The sequence below is a fragment of the Dipodomys merriami genome, unplaced genomic scaffold (assembly GCF_024711535.1).
Source record: "Dipodomys merriami isolate MVZ:Mamm:240054 unplaced genomic scaffold, mDipMer1.0.p SCAF_30, whole genome shotgun sequence".
NCBI lineage: Eukaryota > Metazoa > Chordata > Mammalia > Rodentia > Heteromyidae > Dipodomys > Dipodomys merriami.
Window position 1 is genome coordinate 8,909,979 of NW_027204493.1, and position 24,549 is coordinate 8,934,527.

At 38.4% G+C, this 24,549-nt stretch overlaps 1 protein-coding gene across 5 annotated transcripts in view; it reads left to right on the forward strand.

Annotated features, from left to right (window-relative positions):
• Nnt (nicotinamide nucleotide transhydrogenase) overlaps positions 1–24,549 on the forward strand; it is a 96,541-nt gene that overhangs the window by 25,225 nt on the left and 46,767 nt on the right. For all 5 annotated transcript variants that reach the window (XM_070041138.1, XM_070041140.1, XM_070041141.1 and 2 more), the window contains exons 7-10: positions 2,833–3,020; positions 19,930–20,063; positions 20,465–20,656; positions 21,510–21,663. In XM_070041138.1, coding sequence (XP_069897239.1) covers positions 2,833–3,020; positions 19,930–20,063; positions 20,465–20,656; positions 21,510–21,663 — 668 coding nt within the window. The remainder of the gene's footprint in view (positions 1–2,832; positions 3,021–19,929; positions 20,064–20,464; positions 20,657–21,509; positions 21,664–24,549) is intronic.

A 24,549-nucleotide genomic window follows, 5' to 3' on the forward strand; every position in this document is an offset into this window, starting at 1 on the left:
GCTTTTTCTGTTTTTTTTTTTTTTTTTTGAGAGGACTTTACTGCTTAGACTAGCTTTGAACTATAGTCATCCAAATCTTTGTCTAGGACTCAGGTATGAGCCACTGATGTTTGGCTATCTTTTCATTTATAATGTTTGCTGATGTGAACATTTTTGTAGACCTTTAGAGAGCAAATTGCTTATGTGTTCATTGTAGTAGATGACAATATTAAAATAGGACTGGATATATCTGACCTAGACATGATTTGAAACTTACTGTCAAGTAAGAATAGTATTGTTGCTTAACTCTACTTTTGTTTATAATTTACATTCTTGGAAGTGTCTCATTATTTTCTTGGGACAAATTCCTGTAGTGGCCTTGGATCATTATATAGATACGTGTGTGTGTGTGTGTGTGTGTGTGTGTGTGTGTGTGTGTGTGTGTGTGTGTATTTATTTATTTTTTTCTGCTTATGTGGTGCTGGGGAATCGAACCCAGGGCCTCATGCATGCAAGGCAAGCACTCTACCACTGAGCCACCTTCCCAGCCCGAGTGTGTGTGTATTTATGTATGTGTGTGTATCTAACAATATGTGTACCTATATATAATTTTTGTATTACTCTTATTTTTTGTGTTACTATTATACATTCTTGAAACTTTTTAAAGAACTGTATCCTTGTGGCTGTAAGGGATGGGAAACACCAAATTAAATTGGCTTAAGCCACAAAACAATGCATTATCTCTCCTAAGTTCTTTTTGCCTTTCCTCTCTGCTGCCCTCAGATTTGGTATACTCCTAAGACTGATTCCACTTGCAACTTGACCTGCATGGGCATTCTTGGCACCAGAAACTTATTCAAGCCAGCAGAGAGAGCCAGTCTCTTGCTCAACAATGGATTGCATGTACTAACTCTTTATGCCCACGCCAGAACATGATGGTGGCTAGGGATTTATTGGCTCAGACCTTGGTGTCTCAAATTCTTTGATGGCAAGACTGACCTGATGTTCTTTCTAAAAATATAACTTCTGGTCTCTGTACTGGACATTATTATGATTCATTGGTTCTGGGGAAGGGCCTAGGGATTTGAATTTCTAACAAATACTTCCAGGGATTGTTGCCATAGGGAGGTTTGAGATTGAGTATACCCTAGTGGATGGGTATTGGTGAGTTCCTATACAGAGCTGAAATCTTTGTTGGCTGTGGCTTTCCAGCAAGGATAAGGCAAATGTGTAGCATTTAATACTGAAAAAATATGTATAATATACACAAATACTATATATTAAAAATATATTTTATGTTGGCTTTTCATGTATTTTCAGCAACTTTATGAGGTAACAAAATGACTTGATTAAAATATTTTTAAGTAAGAGTCATTTCTGTGGGAAAATCCCAATGTAAGAACAAACTCTGAGCATTTGCAAATGAAAAAACCCAACTATGTGAATGATAGTAGGTCTTTCCCCTCCCTTCCTCCCTTCCTCCCTCCTTCCCTCTCTTCCTTCTTTTGGCACAACTCAGGGTCTTGTGCTTGTTAGGCAGGTGATTTATTGCTGAGCCACATCTGCAGCATTTTAATACATTAGTGATTTTTTTTTTTTTTGGTTGGTTGTGGGGCTTGAACTCTGGGCCTGGGCGCTGATCCTCAGCTCTTCAGCTCAAGGATAGCACTCTACCACTTGAGCCACAGCACCACTTCCGGCTTTGTCTGCTTCTCTGGTGCTGAGGAATTGAATCCAGGGCCTCATGCATGGGAGGCGAGCACTGTACCACTGGACACCTTCTCAGCCCTACATTAGAGATTTTGAGACAGAGTTTCACTTTTTTGCCTGGGTCTGCTCCTGGATTGTAACTAATTTTAGGCCTCTTTCCTTGGCTGGGATGACAGGTTTGTGCCCCAATACTCAGCTTCTTTCTATTGGGATAGAGTTTCTCAAATTAAAAAAATTTTTTTCCCAGGCTGGCCTCAAATTATATTACTCCTGATCTCAACCCCTGTGTAGCTGGGATGACAAGCCATAGGATATAACGGCCATGGTTGAGAAGTGTCTCATGAACTTTTCTGCCTGGACTGACCTTGAATCTCCTTCTAATCTTAGCTTTTTGAATAGCTAGGATTATAGGCACAGGCCACTACTCCCAGCTGATACTAAGTCATAATGTATATCAGATCATTATTAATATCTGTGTGATAAGGATGGATAACTTTGTGACAAAATAATTCCTGGAAAAATGTTTATTTCCAATTTAATTCTTTTTGCAATTTAACTGATTTGAAGTTGCATTTCCTTATTTTTTCCAGAAAAAATATTATCATCAAAGGATTATCTGCCTCTAGAAAAAAAAAAACCCCAAAACAACAACAAAAAAAAGAGTTAAGTCATGGGGCTGGGAAGGTGGCTCAGTGGTAGAGTGCTTGCCTTACATGCATGAGGCCCTGGGTTCGATTCCTCAGCACCACATAAGTAGAAAAAAAGAAGCCAGAAGTGGTGCTATGGCTCAAGTGGTAGAGCACTAGCCTTGAGCTGAAGAGCGGAGGGACAGCGCCCAGACCCAGAGTTCAGGCCCCATGACCGGACTCCCCCCCCCCCCCCAAAAAAAAAAAAAGAGTTAAGTCAGAGGCACTAATTAAACTTGACTTTTCACTCTATGTAGTCTGCTCTTCTTAAAAATGGGAGAGTGAGGGAAGGGGTAACATTGTCCAAAAAGAAATATACTCATCTGATTTATATAGCTGTGACTCCTCTGTACATCATCTTTATGATAGCAAAAAAAAATTAAAAAATGTAAGTGAAGATTTTGGTTCTCTTATTAAGTACCTATAATGATTACGTGTTTCTCTTTTAATAATTCAGAGCTGCAGCTTTGGAACAGTTCAAGTCTCTTGGTGCTGAGCCCTTGGAAGTTGACTTGAAAGAATCTGGTGAAGGTCAAGGTGGATATGCGAAAGAGATGTCCAAAGAGTTTATTGAAGCTGAAATGAAGCTTTTTGCCCAGCAGTGTAAAGAGGTGGACATTCTTATCAGCACAGCACTCATCCCAGGTACGCTGCTGACTAATCGGTACCTGTAAAGCATTTCTGTTAGATTTTCTTTAAAAAATGAGGATTGAATGATTGTTTAACATATGGGTGTCTTGAAGTGAAGATATCTTTTTTTTGGTATATTATAAAAGCACTAGAAAATGAACAAAGTATGTGACACAAATCACTTGCTCTAGATGCAAGTCATTAATACTTTCCTGTTTTCTCCCAATGTGATTTTTACATAACTATGTTCATGAGTTATTCTGTGTGTACAATTCTATTTATAGACAGTTTTTTGTTTGTACTCTTGATCAGTTATTATTTTCCTGTCGTTGTTGTGAATACCTTCTACTCTTACTTATTGTAGAAACTTTAAACAGTACTGAAAAATCTAAAGATAAGTATTACTAATATTTTGATGATTGTATTTCCATATGTATAAATTATCTATAATAAATTATATCATTATATAATATGCAGTTATATATTTTATAGGATTAATATATTATACATTATATAACATACACAATTTATAATAAATATTATATATATATATATATAATTTTTTGTGTGTGCCTCCTGGAGCTTGAATTTTCAATCTTGTGCTCTCATTTGGCTTTCTTGCTCACAACTGGTGATCTACTATTGAGCCACATCTGTAGTCTAGAATTGTGCTGATTTATTGGTGAGAGTCTGACAATCTTTTCTGTCTGAGTTAGCTTTGAACTTGATGTCAGCCTTTTGTGGAGTGTGAGCTGGCACCTGACTTCTAGTATCTTTTTTTTTTTTTTCTTTTTATGGTGGTACACAGGCTTGAACTCTGGACTTGTACTCTTCTTTAGCTTTTTCTTTTTCCTTTTTTTTTTTCTTTAGCTTTTTCTATTCAAGGCTAGAGTTCTTAAGCCACACCTGCACTTCTAGACTTTTACCAGGTAATTGAAGATAAAAGTCTCATAGATGTTTCTGTTTGGGCTGGTTTTGAACCATGATCTTTAGCTCTTAGCTCCCCAGTAGTCAGAATAAGGGCCTGGTTTTCCAATTTTTACTTAAGGGTAGGATATTCTGTTTCTTTCTAATGATTTCCTCTGTCACATTCGGTTGTTCTAACCAAATTCTGAGCTCATTGATGGCATGAATTATGTTCTAGACTCTTCATAACATTCTGTAAAGAATACTTGTACTCAACGCATGATATTGAACTAGTCAGAATTTATTAATTGGTAAATAGTAGCTTTATCTGTCAAGATTTTACAGTGAAGAAGTTCTCCATTTTTTTCCCGAATCTCTTCACCTGTCATTTCATTCTGTTTTGAACAAGGAGTATAATACTGACTCTTATATTTTTGTTTTCCAAAAGAAAATGGACAGATAATAAGAGTGTAGAGGGGTCATGATTATGTTTGATCCTACTAAGGGGACTTCACTTTCTGTATTAGACTCTCGAGGATTAGAAGTTGCCTCATCTTGAGGCCATAGAGGAGTGGGGAAAGTTTTTCTGACACCCTCCTACTAGAGAAACTCTCATAAGCCTAAGGGCAGGATGTCATTGGTATCAACTCTGTGAGCTTCTGGGTGGTGGAGAGCGGATATGCTTCCCATTTCTTCTTTCTGACTTATGTGAATCCAGGTGATTCATGAGGCAGTCTCTAGATGAAGCAGACAGGCAGGAGGGTGATATGCGACTCAGCCCATGAAAACATCTGTCTGTAGAAAGGAGGTGGATACAGATGAGGAGCTTCTAGCTCAGGATAGGATTTGTGAAATCTGTCAGCAAGAGCAGAAGTCCTGCACAAGTGTATATAAAGAATGGAGTATTATTCAGTCACAGGAAGCATAAAATGGTGTCATTTACAGGAAAATGGGTGGAGCTGACTTACCAGGTTTAGCAAAAGAAGTTGGGTGGAGAAAGACAAATAGCACATATTTTATCTCATAGGTAGACTCTAAACCCCCCCACCCCCTCGCCAAATGACAGGACCTTAAAACCAGGATGGTTTGGGAGGTGGAAACCAGTGGAAGGGTAAAAGGGTTAAAAGAAGAGTGAGTGGAGGTGGTGAATGTGATTGAAGTACTTCATACATCTGTATGAAACCATTAAACTTATTTTTAAAAAAATAGGAGTGGGGGAGATAGAGTGGATGAATTTGATCAAAGTACATTATATGCATGCATAGATCGTCAGAATGAAACCACTTTCTACAATTCTAATTTTATAAAGTCATTCGCATGCTGTGGTCACAGTGAGAGCTTTGTAAGACTGCCCAGCTGGGGAGGTAGGTGTTAAGAGCTGACTAGTTTCAACAAGTGGCCAGTAGAGGGTGCTAAAACACTTAGTCATGGAGAAAATGGTAAGCCAGGAAGCTAGCTTTAATCAACTCATACTTTTTCTCTTTAAATGTATTTTATTTATTGGTTTACATTAATAGCACATGGAAGTGTCATTGTGACAATTTCGTACACATGTAGAGTATACTTTGAACAAGCTCTATCCCTGGTAACTCACATTTCAATAAAGAATTGGGAGTACTTCGGACATAGTATACAGCTTAATTATTGATTATTAAGCTAGGAGTGAGTGATACAATTTAAGACTAATCATACACACACATACACACACAGAGTTTTAGGACGTACCTTAATAGTGGCTTTCATTTATTTTGTTTTGAGACAAGATCAGGCTATATAGACCACCCTGGCCTTTAACTTGTGACCCTTCTGCCTCAGCCTTTCAAGTTCTGGAATTTCAGGTGTACATTACCTAGCCAGCCTTTATTTCTTTTTTTTTTTTTTTTGGTCCAGTCGTGGGGCCTGAACTCTGGGCCTGGGCGCTGTCCCTCAGCTCTTCAGCTCAAGGCTAGCGCTCTACTACTTGAGCCACAGCGCCACTTCTGGCTTTTTCTTTTTGCTTATGTGGTGCTGAGGAATCGAACCCAGGGCCTGAGGCATGCAAGGCAAGCGCTGTACCACTGAGCCACCTTCCCAGCCCCCAGCCTTTATTTCTTACAAATAGACATAGTATATTTTCGTAGAAGGTCAAATTATAAGATGATCTTGAAGACTAGTTCAAATTTTTTACTAAGCCTTTCCTGTTTTGTGAAATCCTCATCTTCATATGAAACTTGTATGAAGTCCAGTTTGTCAGTACATTGGCTTAGTTCCTGCTGTCAAAAGCTAGTTCAAAATTACCGTTTTCCTAATTTTGAGGGGGAAGAGAGAAGAGTTAATTCAAATATGAGGAATTTTTCTAAAATTCTTTTATATGCTAGGAGTACTGATAATTGAAACCATGAACATAAAAAAAAAAAGATTAAGAGCTAAGCTCTTAATGGTGGCTCATGCCTGTAATCCTAGCTTCTTAGGATGCTATGAATGAAACATGTAGAGCCCTCACTAGATTTACCATGGTGAAAACTACTTTTCTCATTGAAAATCTTTCCTGTTGGAAAAAAAATCACTTGATTAAATCAGGACTATTATATGGTTATGCAATCTTCTGTCCTCCCTTTGTCTACCTCAGATCTTGCCTATATTAATTGAATAAGCCATAGTACAACTGTTAAGTCCTGAGGTTTTGTTTAATAATGATGAATTTGTCCTGGACTACTTGGGGTCCCAGATTCATTAGATGAGGGCATCTACATGGATAGAGTTGGATCTCAGCTTCTCATTCTCCAATCACCTGTGCTGTAGACTACAGTCCTTGGTAAGATGTTCATTGCATTTTATGTTTTAGTTCTAATTTACTTTTGAGATCTCATGCTGTATTTACTGTTTCGGCTGGATTTTAGTCATGGTGATTGCTGTTATCTCCCATTGGAGGAGATAAAAGGATACTTTTATACCTTGCACATATTATTTCTTCTCTTTGGAATGTCATCCCTGCTCTTGAAATCCTACTCTACACAGTTATTACTTCCTCCATGCTGTCTACTATGTCCTATGCAACGGTAGATGTCCCTTTTCCTGCACTCAGGGCACCTTGCCCATACTTTGTGGTTCTGTTTCCTGTGGGTTCAGTGAGAGTGTGCCATCTGTCTGTTGAGGCCAGTGCTTGGCATAGCCCTTCATGCACAAGAATGCTTCAGTAAATTTTGCTGAACTCAATTTCTGTGTCCCTTCCTTAGGCCTTGGTTGGCACAATTCCTTTATTTTCTTTCTTTCTTTTTTTTTTTTATTGTGAAAATACTGTACAGAGGGGTTACAATTACATGGGCAAGATAATGAGTACATTTCTTTTTTTTTTTTGTCTTTTTTCTTTTTTGGTACTGGGGATCGAACCCAGGACATTGCACTTGCTAGGCAAGCGCCTTGCCACTGAGCTACATCCCAGCCCTTTTTGTTTGTTTTTTTGGGTCCGGTCATGGGACCTGAACTCTGGGCCTGGGCGCTATCCCTCAGCTCTTCAGCTCAAGGCTGGCGCTCTACCACTTGAGCCACAGCACCACTTCTGGCTTTTTTCTTTTTGCTTATGTAGTGCTGAGGAATCGAACCCAGGGCCTCTGGCATGCAAGGCATGCGCTCTACCACTGAGCCACCTTCCCAGCCCCATGAGTACATTTCTTATCAAGCATTGTAGCCTCCTTTGTTTCCCCTTCCCATCCTTCTTCCCCCCCTACCCCCCCACCCAATCCTCCCCGCTTCACCCCGCCCCACCAAAGTTGTAAAGTTCGTTTTCGACATAACGACTTGTACATTTCATTGTTGCAATGGGTCCACCTGTATCCCTATTTAAACAATTACTTTTTTCCCCTTCCCCTCCACAAATTATACCAACATCAAATACAGTGAAAGCAGGGGTTATAGGGGAGGGACATACAAAGCAACAAAGAAATCATCTTATAAATGTGTTAGAAACAATCGCATGAAAGAAAAAAAAATTTGAATACATATCTTAGGGTTCATTTCCCTAACATCACCTTATCTGACCTTTTCTGCTTGACTCAGACATATTGACTCAGATATTGCAAATAAGGGAAAGATGGATAGAGCACTCTGTTGGTATTGGTTCAGTTTTGAATAGGATCAGGGCAGAAACTAATTGAAGATGAGAAACTTGGCTTTCTTTAATTATTCACAACCTGGATACATGCCTAGTCTGCAATTTGAGGTGGTTAGCTAAACCTCTTGGGAGATTGAATTAGGAAGTAGTGGAAGGTTGGTTCAGGAATTGCAAAGTATCTTGTCATGAAGGAAGATATTCGTTGCTTGTAAGTTATAATACCTTAGGCCAAATGTAATTAGGTCTCTTTTTTAGGCACAGTCCATCTTAGGGTATCAGGACTTCTGGTGTTTGTATGAATTAAGGCCTGTGAAATACCCATCATGGAACACTTGTGGTGATTTTCCATGGAAGTTAGGAGGGAGATAGCTCTCCCACTATGCAAGAGCCTTCTATGTCTGAGCCTGAGAGATACTGGTCTCCTGGAAAGCTTTCATTGAATTCTCCATCTGACACTGCCCATTTCTTTGAATCTGTGTTTCCTGTGGAGTAGAATTATAGTGCAAAAGAATGACTTTCTGCAGTGATTTGCAAGCTTGTATTTTTAGGCAACAGAACAGTATAATACTGACCAATACTCTCTACGTAATTCTAAAGAGTAAGGGTTTATTTTTCAAAGTACCCTTTTTCTTTTTTCTTTCTTTCTTTCTTTCTTTTTTTTTTTTTTTTTGCTGGTCGTGGAGCTTGAACTCTGGGCCTGGGCACTGTTCTGAGCTCTTCAGCTCAAGGCTAGCACTCTACCACTTGAGCCATAGCACCCACTTCCAGCTTTTTCTGTGATGTGGTGCTGAGGAATTGAACCCAGGGCCTCATGCATGCAAGGCAAACACTCTACCACTGAGCCACCTTCCCAGCCCCTACCCTTTTTCTTCATATGCATTATGATCTTAGATGCTAAAAGTATACACTATAGGTTAATGATACCCAACATTTGGGAATTATATCACTTTATTTTACTTTTTATTATCTAGTTCATCTGCTATCCTCACCTCCTTTCAATGTATTTGTTGACTATGGAATTTTGTGATATTACTTACAGAAAGCATTGCTTGCTTTGAGAGGGAGAAATGCTTATATATTGCAACATCAGCAGCTGGTAACCACGGGCTGTCCACACACCTCTTAGTAGCTTTCAACACAGGCAGGACAACTTGTCATCAAGGAGAGGATGCCAGAATTATGGAGTTTTCCATTGCCATTTGTCAATCCATTTCCTTAGGGCGTGTTTGAACACACTTAGTGAGTGACTAGGCAAAATTTAACAAATGTTCTGGTAGGAAAATTTATGGCACCATGTTGTATTCTGGTTTGGTCTGTTATTTCTCCAAAAGTGTGTTGCAAGATTGAGAAGCATTGTGCACACTTCCTTGACAGCTCTTGAGTTGAGAAGGTTTGAGAGGTTGAGGCTGCCTCTGGTGAGTATCACTGATAGTTACCATGAACCTCCTAGTATTCTCCACCATATGCATTTCTGAGTCTCCTTCCTTCAAGTTTCCTCCACTTTTTTGTGCATCAGCATTAAGGTGGAATAGCTATAGATCTGTGACCTTTGCTGTAACATATTAACCCAAGTGAGTTTAACTGTTTAGATATTATAGGCATTTATTTCTTGCTCAGTTAACATTCATAGTCAGTTCCCACATTGGTGGACAGCCCTTTCCCATGTTTATCTGGGAGTTTAGGTTTTGGCAGGGTGGCTGTCACTGTGTGAAGCCCTGAAGGTCACTCCAGGCACTGTCTGTATTGAAGGATCATGTGTGGGAGGCCTATAAGTGGCACTCGTACCCACTCTTCTTTTTCTGAGACAGTCACTTGGCCCAACCTGGGAAAGAAGCTAGGAATTATAGCCTAGCTGCATGGCCTGGTATAAGAAAACCTTTTATTTACTTGTGAAAGCTGCCATAACAAGATGTTACAGACCTGTAGTTTACACAGCAGAAATTAATTTACTCACTGTTTTATAGTCTACAAGTTCAAGTTTAACCTGTTGGTGAGTTGGTTTTTCCTGTGTCTTCTTGGTTTGTAGATGGCCACCTTCTCCTTTTGTCCTCACGTGGTTATTCCTCTGAGCACTTGCATCTTTGGTGTCTACTTTAGTATCTTACTTCCTTTTTTTAAATTTAGGACACAGATTAGAGTAGAGCCCATCCTAATGGTCTCAGACAGCTTCAGTGACTTATCCCCTCTTTAAAGCCTAGCTTCAAATAAAGTCGTATTTGGAGATACTGGGATTCAACCAGGAATGGGGTAATATTCAGTTCAGTCCAAAATATGGGTAGTTTGTTTGTTTGTTTTGTACAGCTCACAGCCTCTTTCCTCTTTCCCATTTTGTAAGTTTATTGATATTTAATCAATTTATTGAAAATCAGAGGGAAGTTCTTGAATTTAGAGGTGGATTCAAACTCTGGCTCTACAACTTAATAGCTGATTTGTCTTTCTGCTGATCAACATCCTCATCTTTGAAATGGTGATAAAAATATCTATTTTTCAGGGGTGTTTGGACGAACAGCTGAAAACAAACAGACTAATAAACTCTAGGATAAGTGCATGTGTACAGAGTGTATATACCTCAAGGCATCCAGTTTGTCAAATTTATTTACTAACTACCTTTCGGTTCCTTATGCAAATAATTATGCAGAGAAATTGTTCCTCTAGTTCCAGTGATAGAGCTCATTTATACTGTACTCTGCTTTAACTATTTAGGGTTGGGCTTACGTTTATGAAAAGAGTGGTAGCCTCTTTGTGTGTGTGTGTGTGTGCACGCGCGCGTGCGTGTGCGCTCGTGTGTGCATGCGTGTGCATCGCACACATGCGTTCCAGTCCTATGCATTGCCCCTGAGCTTCTTTTTGCTCAAGGTTAGCATTCTACCACTTGAACCACAGCACCACTTAAGAAAGGTGATTTCTTGGGGCTGGGAAGGTGGCTCAGTGGTAGAGCATTTGCCTTGCATGCATGAGGCCCTGGGTTTGATTCCTCAGCACCACATAAGCAAAAAGAAAAAAGCCGGAAGTGGTGCTGTGGCTCAAGTGGTAGAGCGCTAGTCTTGAGCTGAAGAGCTGAGGGACAGCGCCCAGGCCCAGAGTTCAGGCCCCACGACTGGACCCCCTCCCCCCCCCAAAAAAAAAGAAAGGTGATTTCTTAAGTTATATTACCAGAATGCAACCCATTTATACCTGGGGAGAGATGTGTGTGGGTCAGAGGCTGTGGGATGCATTCCTTTTTCCTTGAAGCCTGGTTCCCTCTGAGTGGGCTTCATAAAACCTAGTGGAATGTAGGCAACAGCAGCAATGTCAGGTCTCCAGTTTGTTCAACACCGCAGCCCGAGGATGGAAGAGACAGGCCATTTCTGGTGGCTCCTTCTTGAAGAGCAAAGGAAGCCTATTCAGAAGTTCTTAGAAAACTTTCTCTTGTAGCCCGATTTAGATATGCCCCAGCTTATACTTGGATCTCTGGGATTATTCTCATCAGTCTGGCCAACTTCTGAGGCCATTTCTGCTGAAGTTGAAGGTAATGGAAAGGAAATGAAAATGAGACAAGTGACAAAATGAGGAAATGGATACTGGGTAGATGCTAACAATACTGCGAATTTGTGTCGTGAAGAAATTTCTTTTTTTTTTTTTTTTTTTTTTTTTTTTCATACATTTCTAAGAAATTTCTTAATACATAGATATTGAAGTTCAGGATACTTTTCTTTACCTAAACACTTTTACATTGAGTATGTATGTATGCATGTTATGCATCTCTTTATCTAGTATCTATGTAGGCATGCATGTATGTATGCATGCATGTATGTATGTATCTATCAATTTGTCTATACATGCATGTATATCTCTATGTATGTATGTATGTATATATCTATTTATCTATGTCTGCATTATGTTAAAAACTGTCTTCCTAGTATTTTAACACTTATCTATGAGAAATATGTTGTTTTGGTTTGGATATATATTTTTTATGATTTATATAATCTGTTTGCTAGTATGGAGTTAAATGTCCATGCCATGTTCATGCTAAAGCAGAGTTTTTCTTTTCTTCATATGATTCTTTGCAGGCCAGGAAGTTAGGAATTTCCTCATGATTGCATGCTATTTGAATAATTCCAGTAAATAATGCCAAGTGCTCTTTGTGGTACCCATTTCATCTTGGTGCTTTTGTTCTTAATATTTTTAGTGGTTTCTTCTTAATTTATTTCTTTTTTTCCCTTTTTGGTGTGATTAAAGTTGTCTATGAAGGCTTGATTCTTTTCCCAGTAGAATAGAATCTGAGAATTTATTGATTTTAGATGATTGTTTTAGGCCTGATTTATTCAGAGAGGTATCTTACAAAATTTTCCAGTAAATCTTTAGCTTTTGGTATTCAGTTTAAGCTAAATCATTCATTTTGATTTTAGTGTTACAGAGAAGCCAAGGATATATTCTTTCCTAATCTAACAATATATATTGATATAACAATATATATTGATATATATGTTTTTAGATATTAGTAATTTTCCTAGTAGCTCCTAATTTTAATACTTTCTACAGTAAATTGTTCTGTAAATTTATTGGAAAGATATGAAAAGATACTACAAACTAACACAATGAATAAATATGAATTATAGCCATCTGTACATATTATTAAAAAATAGTGCATAGGCATGAGGTGTTTATGGAGACTGCAGTCCATTTGTAGTGCCCACAGAGATTCAAGAAGTCTTCTACTAACCTAGAATACCCTCCTCATTCTAAGTAATAGCCAACCAGTTGGAAAACTCTATAATTAAAATTTTAGATGAGGGCTTTAAAAACCTGCTACTCTTCTAATGAAACTGTTTACTAAGTTTTTATTGTTTTTTGTTGGTTGTGGTGCTGTCCTTCAGCTCTTCAGCTCAAGGTGAATGCTGTACCACTTGAGCCACAGCACCACTTCTGGTTTTCTGGTGGTTTATTGGAGATAAGAGTCTCCCGGACTTTCCTGCCTAGGCTGGCTTTGAACCACGATCTTCAAATCTCAGCTTCCTGAGTAGCTAGGATTATAGGCGTAAGCTACTGGGGCCCAGCCTGTTTAACTAATTTTTAAATGCAGTATAGTTCAGTTAGCTGTAAATCTAATACCTGACTTTTTTTTTTTTTTTGGCTGGTCCTGAAGCTTAAACTTTGGGCCTGGGTGCTTCTTTTGCTCAAGGTGAGCACTCTTACCACTTGAGCTACCGCACTACTTCTAGCTTTTTTTTTTTTTTTTTTTTTTTTTTAGCAGTTTATTGGAGAGATGAGTCTCACAGAGTTTCCTGCCCAGTATGGCTCCGAACTGTGATCCTCAGTCCTCACAATTTTTCTTTTCCTTTTTTTTTTTTTTTTTGTCCTAGAACTGAGACTTGAACTTAAGGTGGGATCTTACTCAGCCTTTTCTGCTCATAGCTGAAGCTTTACCACTTGAGTCACCCCTGTATTTCTGGCTTTTTGATGACTATTGGAGATAAGAGTGTTTTGGCTGTTTTGAGATCTCAGTCCCCTGTAGCTAGGATTATAGGCATAAGCCAAGAAAATGTTTAATAAATTAAAAAATATTATTGTAAAAATAGATTCCAGAATTATTCTTCCTGGTTTAGTGCATACATTAGAAACCACAAATAATTATTAGTTGAGTCAATGAGAATATTTGAATGATGAGTGATGACTGAAGTCCTTCTATTGTCTTGGCTGAAATATAGAAACAACTTCTTTGGAACGAAACTGAGTTACCAGAGGAAACAATGTCCATGAACAAGAAAAGAGTAAGAAATATTTCAGAAAGTTGGATAGCATGTCAAATTTCCATCCACCCAGTTTGTATTGTGCTAGGAAATACTTTAAAATTTTTCTTCCCTAGTTAATTTTTCTGTGGTATTTACCTTTTTATACAAATAGTGTTAGGGAACATTGTTTCCTTTCTTTTCAGACATAGTATAAAATTAACAGAACACTGCTTCAAAATGGGAAGCTCAATGTGCCTTCTAAGAAATGACCTCTTATCTTCATTTTTTGTTAACTTTTAGTTAATATATTCTAATGGTTTTACAGAATTTTCTTTTTGGCATGTACCTTATTGTATTTAACCATTTCCCAGAAGTTGGCCTTTTCATTGGGTAAAAATGGGGTTACTAACCTGGGTGCTGGTGGCTCAGGCCTGTAATCCTAGCTACTCAAGAGACTGAGATATAAGGATAGAGGTTCAAAGCCAGCCGGGCTGGAAAGTCCACGACACTCATCTCCAATTAACTACCAGAAAAACCGGAAGTGGTGCTAGTGGTAGAGCACTAGCCATGAGCAAAAGAGCTCAAGGACAGCACTCAGGTTCTGAGTTCAAGTCCCACTGCTGGGAAACAATAACAACAACAATAAGAACAAACACAATAAAACTGTGCTACTAGTTTTTGTCAATTAAAAAAAATTACACTATTCATGACATTTTTCTGCTTTATGCCTATGCTTGAATTTTCATTTATTCCCACAATTCATTAGATTTTTAGAAGTAGAATTACTCAAGAGTAAGTATTAATATTTTGACTTAATATACTGCTTTCATGAAATTTCATCAGTGAGGCTTCATTTCAATGTTTTTTAAAATTTTGGTCGATTTGGGGCTTGAAATTGGCTTGGGCGTTGTCCCTGCACTCTTCAGCTTAAGGCGAGTGCTCTACCCTTGAGCCACAGTGCCACTTCTGGTTTTCTGGTAGTTTATTGGAGATAAGAGTCTCACGGACTTTCCTGCCCGGGCTGGCTTTGAACCATGATCCTCAGATCTCAGCCTCCTGAGTAGCTAGGATTACAGTCATGCGCCACCACCACCCGGATAAATATATATATTTTTTTTATTTTTTTGATTCTTATAGTTTGAGTGGCCAAAGTAAGTTTTTTCTTTATATAGAATATATTTTACTATGATTAAACATTTTTTATTTGTTGTCATTATAACAAATTAGGCCAATTATATTTATTGTTCAGTTATTAGGAGTTTAGCATTTGCTTTTATTTAAGATTCTGTGAACTTTTGTTTTTTGTCATTTATGTGTTTTGAGGATTATAATACACATGTTTTCAAATTTAAATCTACTGATGTTTTCCTTTCTAATTTTTCTCCATTGCTTTGTGTTTAGGAAGTGTATTTTAATCCACAGATTAGAAACATATTAAAGGTTCCTCTTCATTTTTTTGGGTGGGGGTCAAGTTATTATGATCTACTTTGAGTATGAAGTATAATATTAGATTTGAATAAAAAAGTCTCCCCTAAATGTCCAAGTAATCAATCTATTCATTTACTCTCTCCAATTTTGTGCTCTCACACGTAATATAAATTTATCATACTAGGCTATCAGTGTAAGATAGTATTTTGAAATTGTCTTAGACTTTCTCTATCCTGACCTAATCTTTTGAGGATTTGTTCATTTGGAACATTTATTTACTACCCTGCTTCTCTTTTGGCTCTGTTTTCTCTCTTTCTGTTTTTAATTTTTATTTCTTCACTTTCCAGAATTAGAGAAAAAAAATGGATCTACATCTGAGTGCTTGCAGGCAGCTGCACCATGAGATTCAGCTTTGTATTCCCTGTGGCCTTATTAAGATTTCTTAACTGTAGAATTAGAACATGTGAGAGATAAGGAAAAGTACAAGGAAGAAAATAAAGTAGTCTTACCACTCAAATATATTCTGGTATTGTTAAATGCTATAAAGCAAATTTACTTCAGGTTATGTAGTAAATGGAAATAGATAAAATACTCATAAATATGCCATAAATAAATATACATATTACTTTGTTAAGTTCTTCTTACTTATAATAATTCTACACTTTTTTCATTTGTTTTTGTGGTACTGGGGAGTGAACCCAAGGCCTTGTATGGATTACTAATTATGAATGTGCTGTTATTTCAGAACTGATTGAATTTTAGAGCAATGATGTGGACAGAATACCTAAGGTATCTCTAAGATGCAAATGTACATGTGTGTGTTTGTGTGTGCATTTCTTTTTGTAGTATTGGATATTAAACTCAGTGACTTGTGCTTGCTAGGCAAGTGCTCTACTGCTTGAGATACAACTCCTTAGTTTTTTTTCCCCCCAACAAATGATGTCTTGAATTTTTGTCCCTCTGCTGGCCTTGGACCTGTGATCCTTATATCTACACCTGCCTAACTGGGATTAGATGTGTGAGTCACTTGTCTGGCTACGTATTTGTGTTTTTTAAGTCTGTGTCAACCACTGCTCAATAGTTTCCTATACATTTTATAGTAAAGTCAGAGGGAACAAGTAGAATGTACATTTCATGTTTCTTAGGAAGCCTAGACAGTTTTGGCCACTTGAGTCTTTACACAGTAGTAGCATTGTAGTCTAGGACTGATCCTTAGCTAAAGGAATCCAGAATTTTGAGGACAAGAAGAATTAGATGCCAAATAAAATGCATGAGATTGGTGGCTATAAAATTGACATAGTCAGAAGTTAGGAGGGAGAGATGTGGTTAAGGCCTGAATCCAAAGAAGGATCCCAGTCCAAAACTAGAGGGAAAATGTGGAACAAACAAGAGATTGGCCAATAGAGAAGAGGCTGCAGATGAGAGGATGGAGGTGGTGATGACAGTCCATACCTAGAGAGAACAGGTAATCACTTTGGATTTTCTCTGCAGCACCATGGTTCATAGCCACTAGTTTCTGGAGAGCTGAGTAGCCTGAGCTTTATTATGAGAGGAGTCCTTGGTGCACATGGTTTGTATCTTCAAATTCTCATGGTTCAATTAAGTTTAGTTACATGTTCAAGGTGTTTATATGGAGAGGGTAAAGGAAAAGAATATTTTTAAGGAATATTGAGACCTTGTAAAACTACCATGACATTAAGATGTGTGTTTTGGGGGATTCTTGGAAACTTGGAAAGAGAAAACTATATCATGCAATAAATCATGGGCAAGTAGTCCGGTGTGTAGAGAGGAGAAGGTCCAGTGGTGGCAGTAATGAGAGGCCGCATGACAAAGAGTTCTTCAACCCAAGTGGAGAGCCTTTGGGATCAATAGCTTTAGCATTTAGACTTTATCACTTCATTTTGGAATTAGGAAGACTGTAGCAAAGAGGAAGTTATACATAACCACCTACTTGCATCGTGTGTGTGTGTGTGTGTGTGTGTGTGTGTGTGTGTGTGTGTGTGTGTGTGTGTGTGTGTGTGTGTGTGTGTGTGTGTGTGTGTGTGTGTGTGTGTGTGTGTGTGTGTGTGTGTGTGTGTGTGTGTGTGTGTGTGTGTGTGTGTATGTGTATGTATGTATGTGTTGATCTTAGCTCTTAATCTATGGGCCTGGGTGCTGTTCCTGAGTTTTTGTGCTCAAGGCTATCACTCTGTCACTTGAGCCATGGCTCCACTTCTTGATTTTTAACTGAAAATTAGAGTCTCTCAGATTTTCCTGCCTTGTCTGTAATTGAACCAAAATCCTCAGGTCTTAGCCTTTTGAGTAGTTAGGATTACTAATGTGAGCCACTGGTGCCTGGCCTACTTGTATCTTTATAGTTTCTCTTTCACATGTACTCAAATAATGTAATGTCTTTAGTTTTGAATTCTATTGTACATGCAGCCAAGTGGTTAAAAAACCAAGTGATTATGATGCAAATTATATTTTGAATTGATTTCCATTTATAACCTTGGCAGTATTATTTTTATTAAAAGTATGTAAATACAGAAGTGAAAACTTTCAATAAAAAGGTGAAGAGATTATCTGAAGCTCTTATTTTCATCCTACTGACCTCTCAAGCTCATTTCATTTTTCTTTGGTTTAGGTATTTGCATTATTTTATGAATTGTGGGTATGAGACTATACTGACAGGGTGAGTCCCTGCTGACATTTGATATATGTTAGTTTGAAAAATCCTAATATTTGGAGCTTTATTCTTCTTGTTTTTTTTTTTGTTGTTGTTGTTGGTCGTGGGTCTTGAACTCTGGGCTTGGGTGCTATCCCTCAGCTCTTCAGCTAAAGGCAAGCGCTCTACCACTTGAGCCACAGCGCCACTTCCATGGGGCTTTATTCTTCTATGTTAGAATTAGTTAACTACTTAAAAACACATTAAGAGGGCTAGGAAGGTGGCTTGGTGGTAGAGTGCTTGCCTTGCATGCCTGAGGCCCTGGGTTCGATTCCTCGGCACCCACATAAGCAAAAAGAAAAAAGCCGGAAGTGGCGCTGTGGCTCAAGTGGTAAAGCACTAGCCTTGAGCTGAAGAGCCCAGGCACAGAGTTTAGGCCCCATGACCAGACCCCCCCCCAAAAAAAAAAAAACCCCAACAAAACAAAAAAACACATTAAGAATTTGTGCCAGTATTAGGGCCTTAATGTTCCTGCTCACAGCTGCTGCAGTATTACTTGAGCCATGCCTCTACTTCTGTGTTTTTGTTTTGTTTTGGTTAACTGGAGATGATTTTTTTTGTTGTTGTTATTGTTGGTTGTGGAGCTTGAACTAAATAAGGGCCTGGGCACGTCCCCGAGCTTTTCACTCAAGACTAGCTCTCTATCACTTTAAACCACTGCTCCACTTCTGGTTTTCTGGTGGTTAGTTGACGATGAGTCTCACAGACTTTCCTGCCCAGCCTGGCATGGAACTGTGATTCTTAGATCTCTGCTTCATGGGTAGCTAAGATTAATGAGCCACTGGTGCCAGGCAAGATGATTTTTTTTTAAAGACAGTGTCACCCCTTAATTCACATTCCCCCAATCTTCCCTTCCGGTCCCTGCCCTCAAGTTGCATAGTAGATTCTTTTCTTTTTCTTTTTCTTTTCTTAAAAGTAAGATTCTTGAGGATTTCTCTACCTTGGTTGGCTTTGATTCTCAGATCTCGGCCTCCTAAGTTGTTAGGATTATAGGTGTGAGCCAACACTGCCTTGCTCCTCACTGAGAATTTAAAATGTGTTCTATCACATGAGGCAAACGTTGATCATGAGAACACACACCCTTCTTGTTCATTTATCCCTGCATTCCCAGCATGAGGCATAGTCAGGGCTTGACCCAGAATAGGCACAAACTCAATAGATGAAATGAAAGTGTGAGTGAGTCCTCAACCTTCGGATTATGCCATTCTCCTGATTTTATTTCATGGTACTTTCTTCTCACTCCTGGGAGTTTCCTCTGTTAAATTAAGGAGGTTATTATCACATACTGGAGAATCTGGTGACATTTGTTATGAGTGATTCTATCATCTAACTCATAAATTAGTCCTGAATATATTGTCAACATTTGTGACTGCTAAGAATTGTTCACTTTGGGTAAACATAGTTTCTATAATGACTGCTTATTATGTATTTAAAAGCACCATCTCGCCGGGCGTCGGTGGCTCATGCCTGTAATACTAGCTACTAGGAGGCTGAGATCTAAGGATCACAGTTCAAAGCCAGCCTGGGCATGAGAGTCTGTGAGACTCTTTTTTTTTTTTTTTAATTGTGAAAATACCATAGAGAGGGGTTACAATTACATGGGCAAGATAATGAGTACATTCTTTAGCTCCAATAAACCACTCAGAAAACCAGAAGTGGCACTGTGGCTCAAGTGGTAGAGCGCTTGCCTTGAGTTGGGGAGCTGAGGGGTAGTGCCCAGGCCAAGTTCAAGCCCCATGACTGACCAAACAAAAACAAAAACAACAAAACCCCACCATCTCTCAGTGAATGGTATCAGAATGAAGCCGGCTGGAAAGAGCAGAGCTGAGATTCCCATGCAAGCAGGTGGTGAGGCTCGCTTGTGGCTCCCTGCTACCCTGGGCTCTGTACCCCACATGTAGCTTTTCCCACAGAGGATGGCCAGTCTCACCTGTCTTTTAGTCTTTTAGGGGTATGATGGGATGGGAAGAGCTAACTTTTTACAAATTCTTCAATGCCCGGAGAAAATGGCAACATTTAGAAGAATGTAAGGCTTTATTAACTGCTAAAGTAATTTGTACTGTTTTCTTTCATTTTTATTAGGGAAAAAAGCTCCTGTTTTATTTAGTAAGGAAATGATCGAGTCAATGAAGGAAGGTTCAGTTGTTGTGGATTTAGCAGCCGAGGCTGGTGGAAACTTTGAAACCACTAAGCCAGGAGAACTTTATATTCATAAGGTATAGCAAAAAAATCTTCTAACTATGAATCAATTCTTAAATCAGTAATGTTTTATCAAGGGTTCCATTTTCTTTTTCAAGTATTGGGTATTGAATGCAGGGCTTCATGTTTGCTAGGCGGAGGGCTCTACTACCGAGCTCTAGCCTCAGCTGGAGATGTTGAGGCCTGAAACTTCAAAAATTAAAATCAGGCATATTTAAAGATTGTTTTGAAGTAATGGGGTGTGCGTGCATGCATGTGTGCCTTTGTATATATCTATAAAGACGTGATTTCTTAGCTGAGTACTAAGTGGATGCAAATTGCCTTAGAAAGAATATCCTAGAAAGAAAGTGAGGTTGGGTAGGGTAGAGCATAGGACAATGGACCACTGTGACTACATGTTTTTTGTTTTTTGATTTAGGGAGTAACTCACATAGGCTACACAGACCTTCCCAGCCGAATGGCCACCCAGGCCAGCACTCTCTATTCCAACAACATCACCAAACTCCTGAAGGCCATCAGTCCTGACAAAGATAATTTTCATTTTGAAGTGAAAGATGACTTTGACTTTGGTACTATGGATCATGTCATTAGAGGAACTGTAGTGATGAAGGTAAAGATGACTTTCTTCCTGTGCCTTTATAATTTGTTTAGGATTTCTTTTCATTGAGGAATTCTTTTATACAGTAGAGATACAGTCTAACAAAGCACTGACATGTTATAGTTGTGCCAATAATAATTGTTTAAGAATGTAGAGTGACTAGAAGAAAAATATTTCACAGACTTTAGTATATACAACTCACTGAAAACACAGTGCTTCTTTTCTTATGTGTTGGAGTTGTTAATTGTTTAATGATTGAATTGAAGGAAATTTCTATCATCTTCCTACTGAATGCTCTAATCGATTAACAAGTTAGCTTCTTCCTCTTTTATTTATCTCTCTCCTATTTTATTATTTCCACAACACATAAATAAGCAAGTTGAATAAAATAAAAATTAAATGTTCTCCTCACTTATATGTTTATTTTAAGGGTTTGATTTATATTATTTTATATCTCCCAGTCATATACAGACTATATAACAAAATATATGCATATTATAAAATTATACATTAGTCATATAAAATTATATTTGAAAGAACAATATTGTTTTCAGCACAAACTTTCCTGTATAGGTGGTTTTGAAATGACAATTCAACTTTTTAGTTGCTGTGAGGAGCTTGAATTCAGGGCCTTGAGATGTTGCTCACCAATAGTGCTCTACCACCTGAGCCACACCTCCAGTCTGCTAGTGTTTGCCGATTAAGTGGACATAGATCCTTAAAGACATTTCTGTGCAGGCTGGCTTTGAGCTTCTATCCTCTGGATGTCAACTTCCTGAGTAGCTATGATTATAGGTATGAACTACTGCTCCCCAACTGACAATTGAACTTTAAAAGAAAAAATTTATTTTCTAATCTTTGTCAGGATGGCAATGTAATTTTCCCAGCTCCCACACCAAAAAATATTCCTCAAGAAGCCCCAGTAAAACCAAAGACTGTGGCTGAGCTGGAAATGGAAAAAGTAGCTGCGGTCACTCCTTTCATGAAGACGATGAGAACGGCTTCTGTGTGTACAGCAGGTGAGCATCCTACTTAACAGACTTGATCTTGATTGTTTGATTTTTGTAGTGTAGCAGAAATGTGGTGCTGTTTTCTTTTTCTTCTATCAGTATTTGGGCCTGATGGACCTGACTCCTCACATTAGTTGATCTACCTCTGAGGGGTTGGAGAGTACATTGATCCTCCTGGGCTCATCATAGCCACTGGGCTAGTCTTAGAGTAAAGACATGTGAATTAACATACAGTCAGTCAAAACATTTCCTATCCTAGAAGATGTACATATTACTATTGATATTCTTTTTTTTTTGTTGTTGTTGTTGGTCATAGGGTTTGAACTCTGGGCCTGAGTGTTATCCCTCAGCTCTTTAGCTCAAGGCTAGTGCTCTGCCATTGAGCCACAGCGCCACATCCTGTTTTCTGGTGGTTTATTGGAGATGAGAGTTTCACAGCCTTTCCTGCTGGCTTTGAAATGTGATCTCAGACCTCAGCCTTCTGAGTAGCTAGGATTACAGGCGTGAGCCACCAGTACCTGGCTACCATTAATATTCTTATCTACATTAAATACATTTAGTAGTGATGAAGGTCAGTTTGTAGTGGTGTTATATGCATATAAGTGTGTGTGCTCTGTAAATACCAGTTTTGATTATCTGTACAACTGTGTAAGACTGGAGACCAGATATATAAAAATATGCTGCAGAGTAAGGTACAACTCTAGAACACTGAACTAACATTTCAAGTTACTCAGTTAAAAAAAAATTAAGACTTTAGTTTTGACCTATTTCTTTGCAATTTGTCCTGAATTCTTGATTTTTAAAAGCATCTTCATGAAAACACTAAAGAATCATCATAAAATAGTGAGAAATGTCCAGTCTGGCAATGCCTCATTAGAAACTGAAATCTGTTTAGTTGATTTTAAATTGGTTTCATTCTCCTAGAGCAAATTAAAAATGCTTAGATGTGCTTTGTGCCAAAATAAAAAATAAAAACAAAACAAGAAAGCAAACTATAAAGAACTGAAAGGTCCAGTGCAGGCACATAGAATTCTTGTAGCCTCAGCATCCTCCAAATTCCCTTGTGAGTCCAGATGTTAGGAAGCTGAATGTGTAACGCTCGTTGAATAAAGAGCAAGTCTCAGCAAAATGACCCAAAAAGCTTCTGGTTGTGAATGTTGTGATACATGGGACGATGTCCCTATGTGCACCCATTGGTTTAAAAAAAAAAAAAGAAAGAAGCAGCTAGATTCTTGTGTTATATGTGGAGTAGTTTCCAAGTTAGAGTGTGAATTTCTATTTTTTCTTTGAGATTCATAAGAAAAGATGCCAGGGTAGATATGATGATTTATATTTATGGAGTCAAGATATACAGCTTTTTAACAGGTTGTTAAGCAAACTTTCACATGTGTGATATGATTTGCATCTTTGATGCCCAACTCAAAGGACTGTGGATGATAGAAGTTCCTGCTTCTTGATAGATGGGATCAGGGTAATGGGTAGCATTTAGTGAGTGTACAGCACTCTGCTGAACTTATTTCTTTTTTTATTTTTTATTTTATTATTTATTTATTTATTTTTTGGTGGTCTGGTGGTGGGGCCTGAACTCTGGGCCTGGGCACTGTCCCTCAGCTCTTCAGCTCAAGGCTAGCACTCTTACCACTTGAGCCACAGTGTCACTTCTGGCTTTTTTTTTCTGCTTATGTGGTGCTGAGGATTCAAACCCAGGGCCTCATGCATGCAAGGCAAGAGCTCTACCACTGAGCTACCTTCCCAGCTCTGAACTTATTTCTTATAAGAATTAAAGGAAAGGTCATATTCTTCTCCAGATGAAGGCAAGGAGAGCTAATACTTTTGTGGAAGAGGACAGCAAAGCACAAAGAAGTTAAATAACTTATCTGAGATCATACACTAACAAGCAGCTGAATGAGGATTTGAACCAAACAGTGTGACTTAAGGCACATGCTTAACCACACTCTACTCAGCTTCTCTGATTTTTTAACTGAACATCAAAATGTTTTATTTGACTCTTCTTCTTGATGGTTAACAGACTGTATATTAGAACTTCGGAGATACTGAATGTGTTACTTGAGCCACAGCTCCACGTTAGGCATTTTGGTGGTTAATTGGAAGTTAGGGTCTCTTAGACTCTTCTGTTTGAATTGGCTTTGAATGGAGATCCTCAGATCTCAGCCTACTCAGTAACTAGGATTATAGGTGTGAGCCACTGGTGCTTGGCTTGAAAATTTGTCGTACTGAATGATTTAAAGTAAAACTTGATGTCAGTGTGTAGGTGTTCTAGCTCTGCCTACCAAGAGAAAAAGTTTCCTATTCAGGAAAATTAAATTTTAGCTCTGCCATGGCCCATTCTCTTTTTGTTTTTACTGACCACTAGGTAACCCTTTCTCCTGTTGCAGAACAGCTGTCCACATGTTTATCATTAAAGAAGGCGATAATTGAAGATGTATGTTCCGAGCTGACTATTTGTATTCTGCACATTCTTAATTTAATTTGTATTTTTTTTCTTTTCTTTGTAAAATCTTGTTTGCTGACTTGGTGTTGAGGCTGGAGCTGACTGTTTGGCCAGCAGTCCAGCCTAGACTTGGGAGCAATTGCAAAACTTCCGTCTCGGGTGGGTGGAAGCCATATGTTTTGGGGAGGTGCTGGAGTGAATGAAATCCTTCCTACTCTTTTTAAAGTTACTCTTCTTCAGCCAAATCTGAGAGTGACATAAAATTGGCCTCATAAAAGTCCTGTCTTATAAAGGTTACGTCTTGCACAAGTACAAAGTACTTTGTAGCTCCTCTATTTGCCTATAATTCTGGAATAAAAATGCTTATATAAACACATGTGGCATTGTTAATGAAAGTTAAAATAAGGAAGAAGACAAAGCTGTGCAGGGGAAATTGTGCAAAT